This window comes from Alligator mississippiensis, chromosome 7 (assembly GCF_030867095.1).
Source record: "Alligator mississippiensis isolate rAllMis1 chromosome 7, rAllMis1, whole genome shotgun sequence".
In the NCBI taxonomy this organism is placed as follows: domain Eukaryota; kingdom Metazoa; phylum Chordata; order Crocodylia; family Alligatoridae; genus Alligator; species Alligator mississippiensis.
In genome coordinates, this window is record NC_081830.1 from 9,567,423 (window position 1) to 9,577,186 (window position 9,764).

The window sequence follows — 9,764 nt, forward strand, 5'->3', positions numbered from 1 at the left end:
CCACAAGCACCATGGCACAAGTTTTGCTTGTCCACACCTTTAGGGGCAGATTCCCCCAAACCCCTGCACCTATCACCTTGAAATTTGTCAAGCTTTGTGGTCTCAGCATAGCCTATGTTGTACTGCCTATCTGTGACATGAGTTTTGCTATCTAGCAAAGGGTGGGTGAAGTAACTAGTGGCGCTAAGGTGTTGGACTTCAGAAGGGCCAACTTTAGCAAGCTTAGAAGGCTAGTTAGTGAGGGGATGCAACTCAAGAACATAGAGCATATAGGGGTCCAGGAGGGTTGGAGGTCACTCAAGGGAGTGATCCTTGGGGCTCAAAAGGAGTCTATCCCATTATGTAGGAAGGGAGGTAAGTGGGCAAAAAAGCCCCCTTGGTCGAACAGGGAACTCCAGGAGAGTCTGGGGGCAAAGAAAGAGATGTATAGGCAAGGGAAGCAGGGAGCAGCCACCAAGGAGGAATATATCTCCCTGGCGCGCTATTGCAGGGAATCAGTTAGACAGGCCAAGGTGGGGCTTGAGCTCAGGCTGGCTTCAACCATCAAGGAAAATAAAAAGTCCATCTTCAGGTATATAGCGGGCAAAAGGAAAACTCAGAGCAACATAGGGCCCCTGCAGCACAAATCAGGACAGTTGGTGGTTGACACGGGAAAAAAAGCAGAGCTCTTCAATGAGTTCTTCGCTTCAGTATTTCTATGTAACGACCAAGCCAATTCTGCCACCTCCATCATTGACGGATGTCCACGTGGCACCAGTCCACCTATGATTTTTTCTGACTTGTATCCATCCAGCTCCTCCAGGAGCTCCTTAACTAAGTCAGTAGGCCCGGGTGAGCTCCATCCACGGCTGCTGAAAGAATTGGCCAGTGTCATAGCTGAGCCACTGGCACAGCTGTTCAAGCATTCGTGGTACTCTGCCCAGGACCCTGAGGGCTGGAAAAGGGCCAATGTGGTGCCCATTTTCAAGAAAGGGAGAAGGGATGAGCTGGGTAACTTTAGACCAGTCAGTTTTACCTCTATTCCTGGGAAAATGCTAGAGAAAATAATCAAAAAACACATTTGTGCAGGCCCAGCAGGGGAAGCGATGCTGGGAAACCAGCACGGGCTTGTCACGGGTTTGTCACAGGTAGATTCTGCCTGACAAACCTAGTAGCCTTCTATGACCAGGTCACACACTGCCTGGACATGGGAGCCGAGGCTGATGTCATCTTCCTGGACATTAGGAAAGCCTTCGACACAGTGTCGCACCCTATCCTCATTGGGAAGCCAGCAGACTGAGGAGTGGACACTTACATGGTCCGGTGGGTGGCCAACTGGCTTAGGCACCGCACCCAGAGAGCGGTGATGGATGGTTTCTTCTCAGCCTGGAGGGAGGTGGGCAGTGGGGTCCCGCAGGGTTCAGTCCTCCGACCGATATTATTCAATATCTTCATCAGCAATTTGGACAAGGGTGTGGAGAGCACCCTCTCCAGCTTTGCTGATGATACCAAGTTATGGGGCAAAGTTAGTACACCGGAGGGCAGGGAGCAGATTCAAGCTGACCTGGACAAGTTGGCTCAATGGGCAGAGACAAATAGGATGCAATTTAATAAAGATAAATGTAAGGTACTTCACCTGGGATGGAGGAACCCCCAGCACACCTATAGGTTGAGGAGTGTCCTTCTCAGCAGCTCAGAGGCAGAGAGGGATCTTGGAGTCATAATTGACTCCAAGATGAACATGAGCCGGCAGTGTAACAAGCCCATCAACAAGGCCAATCGCACCTTGTCGTGCATTAGCAGGTGCATGACTAATAGATCAAAGGAGGTGATGCTCCCCCTCTATGCGGCACTGGTCAGGCCGCAGTTGGAGTACTGTGTCCAGTTTTGGGCGCTGCGCTTCAAGAGGGACGCGGGGAATCTGGAGAGGGTCCAGAGGAGAGCCGCTCGCATGATTAGTGGCCTTTGTGATTGACCCTACGGGGGGAGGTTGAGAGCGCTGAATCTTTTCAGCCTTCACAAGAGATGGCTGAGGGAAGATCTTGTGGCCGCCTATACATTTATTAGGGGAGGTCAATGGGAAATAGGGGAAGCGCTGTTTACTAAGGCGCCCCAGGGGGTGATTAGGAATAATGGGTATAAACTAGTTGAGAGTGGATTTAGGTCAGATATTAGGAAGACATTTTTCACAGTAAGAGTGGCCAGGACCTGGAATGGGCTTCCAAGAGAGGTTGTGCTATCACCTAGCTTGGAGGTCTTCAATAGTCACCTGGCTGGGGTCATCTGACCTCGGTCCTCTTTCCTGTCAGGGGCAGGGGGTCGACACGATGATCCATTGCGGTCCCTTCCGACTCTACAATCTATGAATCTATAAATCTGTTGGTTTGGGGGTGGAGGGGAGAGGGAGGGGTATGTAGAGCCCTGAACATCTGTAGGCACCATTAAATACTTTGCAGAATTTTTTTAAAAAAGGAAATTATGGGAAAAAATGTTTTTTGGTTAACCAATTTGTTTTGCTTTACCCCCTAAAATATTTTATAAATACATTTAAACTTTATAGGAAATGGTGAGCCAAAAGGTATCTTTTTCTAATTGTCAAAATGAACCACTTCAGGATTTAGAAAAAAGAAATCAAACTATTTTGACACTTCTTGAATTTCTGCTCTTCCTTTCTGTCCCCTTCCCCCTCCCTCAACACTTCACTGAATTCAATGCTGAATCATTCAAGACAGTCTGCTGTGACATGTTCTAATCAGGATGCATCGGAGCATGTGTGTATGTGAGGTTTGTGATGTCACACCTGCTGTACAAAGCATGAATCAACACAAGCACATGGCACTTCCCATTGAGATCAGTGGATACAAGTACATTAGTATCCCAGCCCAACCACCCCTGCCTTACTCATCACTTGGAAGCCTGGTTCAGGAGTTCCCACCAAGGGTGTCCTTCATTCCTCTCCATGGCACTGGCGTGACGCCTTCAACTGCAACTCAGGAAAGCCATGGAGTCCTCACCCTGGTCTTTCCTGAGTAGGAATGGCAATTGGCAGCGATGACTAAGTAGCCCACCATTGTTTTACCTGCAACATAACTTGAACCTTGGCTATGGAACATGCAGGGCAATTTAGATGATTAATCCTGGGACAATCTTCCTTCATACCTCACCTGTGGTTTATATTTAAAAAGCCCCCCAACACATTCTTCAAATATTGTTAAGTTGCCTATATAGGATGAGAGAGGGCTGGATATGGCAGAGATTCCACCCCCCTCTAATGCACCTCCAGTAAGTTTTATGTTCTTATGTCTCACATGTAAATAGAAAGAAGTTTAATTCGTTTACTTTGGCATGATAAATAACAATCAATGAGAAACTAAAGTATGCATCTAGTACATGGTTTCACCCATTGGATTAAGAAAAATAGAATTATTTCTCAACTGCTGTGCCTACTTGTTTAGGAAAGATTAACACTGAGAAATGCTAATAAGATCATCCCTCTAAGGAGATACCAAGAAACGTTTACTGCCACCTCCGCAAATGAACAGAGGCTCCACCTGGAGTCTGCAAAGATGATCTATACACAGGAGTGGATTCTCTGCTTCACGGGGATGTTAGAAGAAATTGAAGCTGTAGGAGACAATACCCCAATATTTCTGTAAGTACAATTACTTTCTGTCCCGCGCTCTTTTCCATCCCACTTGTTGATCCTGCAATTGCACTATTACGGACTTTAAAATGATCTGAAATGGCAAGGAAAACAAACAACCCTCCTTCCCCAAAACAAGGCACATCACATTATTTTTGGAGTTGCCTTTATATACACAAAGTTAGACTTGCTATACTGGTTTTCAGCAGAGATATGCAGAAGCTGAAAATGTTATTGCAAAAGCAGGTTTCGCCATCCCCTTAATTGTTGTGTGATCTGCACTCCATGGAAACATAGTGAAACCTCTGCAAAGTGAACTTCTCTCCAAATGACTATTTTCAGAAAGAAACCCCCTCAGATCCTAAATTCAGTGTGTACCTGTCTCTGCATTTATGTGTCTTCACTGCAACCCCTGAAATGCCTGCAGCTAGTGATGCATGTGAAGCTAACTTCAAAGTATGCAGGGAAATTCTGGCCATGTGCCTGCAGCATCCGGGAGGTCAGTTCAAGCTGCAAAGCCTGCCTGGGAAACTGTGTACATATGCCTATGCTGAGCTCTGTGCTGGCATGGGCATACTGCTCCCAGGGACCAGGCTTGTTTAAAGACACCTCAGGTCTCTCTACATTGAGACTGAAGTATATCCCTTCTGTTTCTCACTGATTCTCTTTCCCTTTCTGATCAGAAGTCATCAAAGCTCCCTGGAGTGAGCTCAGTAGCATTTACATGACAACTTTCCAAAGTCCCTTAATTTGGCAAAATATCTTTTAAGCAGAAATGTTCTGGCCTCCTCTGATTTTTGACAGTAAGTGCCAGAGTCAGGAAACTACTCAGAGCTACAAATGCAGTTCATATGCTGCAGGAGAACCATTAGAATTGCTTGTTTTTTTTCTAGACATATGAGTTCATTCCCTGTCCCAGGGACTGCCAATAGATATCTGCAGTCCACACAGGTCTCAGTGGGTACCTGCTCCCGTCACGGGGGAAAGCTGAGGTAGCCAGTTGCATTGCCAGTCATAGAATAGCTCAGCGTGCTGTTTTCTGCAATACAGGGGTGCCCTTGATCACAGTCCCAAAAGGATGCCAGGCTTGGGTGCACATTTGGCCAGAGTATAAGGATTGCTCTTAAAACAGTGAGAGAGTCAAGGACTTCTTAGAGTGCTATCTTTTGTTGGACCAACTACATAATGTCACTTGACTTAAACAAGCTGGTCTGACATGAAATATCTACGCTTTTCATGTTCTTTTGTGGGGAAAGAATGAAAGTAAGAAACAAAGAGAAAGAGGGAAATAGAGCTACATAAGATACTTTTGAGCAAAATGAAAACTGGTAATTTCACAGGCAGTCCTTGACTTACAACCTTTCAAGTTACAACGTTTGGCACTTACAACGTTTGTAAATTGACACCCTGTTTCAACTTTCTGATGGAAGTTTCGACTTCACAACACTTGATACAACGCAACGCCATGCCATGCCAGCAAACAAGTTCATGGCATCACCCATCTCCCTGGAGAACAGCTGTCCAAACTTCCTTGGACACTTTCTGTTAGAAAGCAGACAGGACTCCAGAAAAACCTGCAGCCAAGACTCCTGAGAAGACTCCAGCCAAGAACCCTTCACATAGTCCAGCAAGGTCACCTCAAACAAGTCCTTTCAAATCAATATGATTGCTATTTACGATATAAATACGTTGGTGTAGCGATATTACTCATCTCTAATTGACTGAGTGCTAAATTCTGGGTTATTTTTGAGGAAAAGAGCGTATCGGGCCTTGGTTCAGGAATCAAACCCCCATTTATAACATTGTTGTCTATGAGAAAATTGTTTCCGAGTTACATTTCGACTTAAGGAACCAATTGTGTCGTAAGTCCGAGGACTGCCTGTATTCCCCAGTCATTTGGATGATGCTTATACTGAACCAATATATTTACCAGCAATTAAGAGAAAAGAAAAACAATGAAAAAAAAAAAACCTTTCACTGATGTTCCTCACTGTTTGCTCAATTCTTTCCTGATCTCTTTGTTTTATTGCTACTTCCTTTATTCTAGTTAAGAAAGATGGAAAGAACACCAGAAGGAAACCACTCTGCACTGAGTGAATTTATTCTCCTAGGTTTTTCCAACTTTCCACATCTCCAGTATTTGCTTTTTCCTGTGTTCTTTTCTACTTACTTGTTCACCTTAGCTGGAAACCTTCTCATCATTTTCCTTACCCATGTGGATGCTGCCTTGCAGACCCCCATGTATTTCTTCCTCAGGGTCCTGTCCTTCCTGGAGATCTGCTACACAACTGTGAACATCCCTAAAATGTTGGCCAGTCTCCTAATGGAGGACAAAAGAATATCTTTCCTTGGCTGTGCTACACAAACCTATTTCTCCTTTTCTTTTGGAGGATCAGAGTGCTTCCTCCTGGCCTCAATGGCTTATGATCGTTATGTTGCTATCTGCAATCCCCTGCGTTATCCTGTACTTCTGAACAAGAAGACATGCAATGCACTGGCTGCAGGGTCCTGGCTCAGTGGGATAGCTATGTCCTTTGGTCTCACAAGCATGGTGTTTACTTTACCCTTCTGCAGATCCAATGTCATCAATCATTACTACTGTGACATCCCCCCACTGCTGAAGCTGGCCTGTTGGGACACTTCCCTCATCGAGTTTTGTATATTGATGTTGGCTTTGATTTTTCTTGCCTTCCCCTTTGTGCTGGTCTTCCTGTCGTACGTACGCATTGTCTCCGCTCTCCTGAAGATTGCCTCAACTGAGGGCAGAAGGAAAGCCTTCTCCACCTGCTCCTCTCACCTAATTGTGGTGATATTATTCTATGTCTCTGGCTGTGTTATGTATCTGAAGCCCAAAGCAGACTACTCTCCAGACACAATCAAGTTTCTTTCTTTGTTATACACATTCCTCACACCCATATTAAATCCTATCATTTATACTTTGAGAAATAAAGAGGTGAAAGGTGCCTTCTGGAGAGAGCTCAGGAAAAAGAGGAATGCTTGAATAAAGGAAGGGATTCCCTGTACACGTCTCAAGCTCAGTTCCACCTTTCTAACTCGGACATTTATGCAGGTCCAGCCTCTGGTCTGAGGCTGATGATTGCTCTTTATGAGAGTTATGCTCATTCTAAAATTAGTGTAATTGTATTAGTGTAACCCTGCATTGACACAAGCATTTGCTGCAAAAGGGAGGAGTCCTTCCAGAAAAAGTCAACACTGGTGTTCTCAGTCTTGAGCACCACTGATTCAGCAACAGCCACTACGTGAGTTTTGTGGCTATTTTTGGAAAGGTTCTTTTTGAGTTTCTCCTTCCAAGAGCAGTTTTCTAGCTCTAACAAATACTAATGTAATCTCTATGGCTAGGTCCCATCGCTATGTCTGTACAATAATGATGATAATAATAATAAGAAGAAATTAAGGAAGTGAGAATATATTTTTGTTTTATTATTTATTGTTTATAGTTATTTCCCCTGCTCCTTCTGTTTTTCTTTCCGTACACGCTTCTTGTACCTTCTTTTCATTCTACTTTCTTTAATATCTTTCAGGAAAGGTTACCTGGGTACTGGATATAGATACTTAGATGAAAGAAAAGATTTAGTTTGGTGTTGCTCTCCCTCAAATACATGAATGAACAACTGGTCAAATACATGAATATACAACTAAATCACTTCAATTCATTTCCGTAATAATGAGGTGTAAATGTTAGGCCTGTGCGAGTCAGCAGCAATCCAATCCAGATTCGGATCTGGCCACTTTGGATGGCTGTGATCCGATCTGGAGCTCCGGACAGTTTCCTTCTTGATCTGGCCGAAGCCTCCGAGCTGCTTCGGAGATCCGGCCATAGGATATAATGGGGGAATCAATGAAATATCTATAACTTTGATGTTTTTTGTCCAATTTATATGAAACATGCAGGGCTGGTAGCCTCTCCAGATAGCATGAAACTTGCTATCAAGATGATAGGTGCAGGGGTTTGGGGGGAACTGTACCCCAAATTTTTGAAAGCCAAACTCACGTCATGGCTGTGTGTTACAGCACAGGGGGGTCAAAGCAGCAGGGCTGGTAGCTCTTACTGAGGCCACAAAGCCTGCCAAGTTTCAAGGAGATTGGTGCAGGGGTTTGGGGGGAACTGCCCCTCAAGCTGGGGACAAGCAAAACTCGTGCCATGGGTGGCCCTGTGTGTGTTCAGGCTCAGCGGGGTGACAGCTGCAGGGATGGTAGCCCCTGCTGTGACGCCTGCCAGCTGTGGAGGAGATGGGTGCAGGGGGGTGCTGGGGCCCTGCACCCCTAGCTGCTGACAGGCAAAACTCATGCCAAGACTGTGTCTGTCCTGGAGCAGTTTACTGTCTGTATTGATCCTTTCATCTCCTTCGCCTGGTTTTGTAGGTGCTAATTGATGCTCCTTAAGTCACTATGTAGTAGCTAGGTCCTGGGTATTGAGCTGGTCCCTGAGTCCCTGGTCCCTGAGTGAATCATGATTGATTGATTGGTAACTGGGAACACAGTAGCTCAGCAGCCAGGCCTGCAGCACTGTCTGCCCTCCCGCCCCAAGCCAGACACGGTCAGTCCCACAAGCACCATGGCACAAGTTTTGCTTGTCCACATGCTGAGGGGCAGTTTCCCCCAAACCCCTGTACCTATCACCTTGAAATTTGTCAAGCTTTGTGGTCTCAGCATAGGCTACCACTCCTACAGTTTTCACCCTGCTATGTTGTAATGCCTAGATGTGACATGAGTTTTGCTATCCAGCAAATGGTGGGCGAAGTAACTAGTGGCGCTAAGGTGTTGGACTTCAGAAGGGCCAACTTTAGCAAGCTGAGAAGGCTAGTTAGTGAGGGGATGCAACTCAAGAACATAGAGCATATAGGGGTCCAGGAGGGTTGGAGGTATCTCAAGGGAGTGATCCTTGGGGGTCAAAAGGAGTCTATCCCATTATGTAGGAAGGGAGGTAAGGGGGCAAAAAAGCCCCCTTGGCTGAACAGGGAACTCCAGGAGAGTCTGGGGGCAAAGAAAGAGATGTATAGGCAAGGGAAGCAGGGAGCATCCACCAAGGAGGAATATATCTCCCTGGCGCGCTATTGCAGGGAATCAGTTAGACAGGCCAAGGCGGGGCTTGAGCTCAGGCTGGCTTCAACCATCAAGGAAAATAAAAAGTCCTTCTTCAGGTATATAGCGGGCAAAAGGAAAACTCAGAGCAACATAGGGCCCCTGCAGCACAAATCAGGACAGTTGGTGGTTGACACGGGGAAAAAAGCTGAGCTCTTCAATGAGTTCTTCACTTCAGTATTTCTATGTAACGACCAAGCCAATTCTGCCACCTCCATCATTGACGGATGTCCACGTGGCACCAGTCCACCTATGCTTTTTTCTGACTTGTATCCATCCAGCTCCTCCAGGAGCTCCTTAACTAAGTCAGCAAGCCCGGGTGAGCTCCATCCACGGCTGCTGAAAGAATTGGCCAGTGTCATAGCTGAGCCGCTGGCACAGCTGTTCAAGCATTCGTGGTACTCCGCCCAGGACCCTGAGGGCTGGATAAGGGCCAATGTGGTGCCCATTTTCAAGAAAGGGAGAAGGGATGAGCCGGGTAACTTTAGACCAGTCAGTTTTACCTCTATTCCTGGGAAAATGCTAGAGAAAATAATCAAAAAACACATTTGTGCAGGCCCAGCAGGGGAAGCGATGCTGGGAAACCAGCACGGGCTTGTCACGGGTTTGTCACAGGTAGATTCTGCCTGACAAACCTAGTAGCCTTCTATGACCAGGTCACACACTGCCTGGAAATGGGAGCCGAGGCTGATGTCATCTTCCTGGACATTAGGAAAGCCTTCGACACAGTGTCGCACCCTATCCTCATTGGGAAGCCAGCAGACTGAGGAGTGGACACTTACATGGTCCGGTGGGTGGCCAACTGGCTTAGGGACTGCACCCAGAGAGCGGTGATGGATGGTTTCTTCTCAGCCTGGAGGGAGGTGGGCAGTGGGGTCCCGCAGGGTTCAGTCCTCCGACCGATATTATTCAATATCTTCATCAGCAATTTGGACAAGGGTGTGGAGAGCACCCTCTCCAGCTTTGCTGATGATACCAAGTTATGGGGCAAAGTTAGTACACCGGAGGGCAGGGAGCAGATTCAAGCTGACCTGGACAA

The 9,764-nt window shown here is 46.4% G+C and overlaps 1 protein-coding gene across 1 annotated transcript; it reads left to right on the top strand.

Annotated features, from left to right (window-relative positions):
* Window positions 1-5,678: 5,678 nt before the first annotated feature.
* LOC132251748 (olfactory receptor 10A7-like) lies at window positions 5,679-6,623 on the top strand. The gene has a single exon (XM_059731676.1). The coding sequence runs from the start codon at window positions 5,679-5,681 to the stop codon at window positions 6,621-6,623; it is 945 nt and encodes a 314-aa protein (XP_059587659.1).
* The last annotated feature ends 3,141 nt before the right edge of the window (window positions 6,624-9,764 follow it).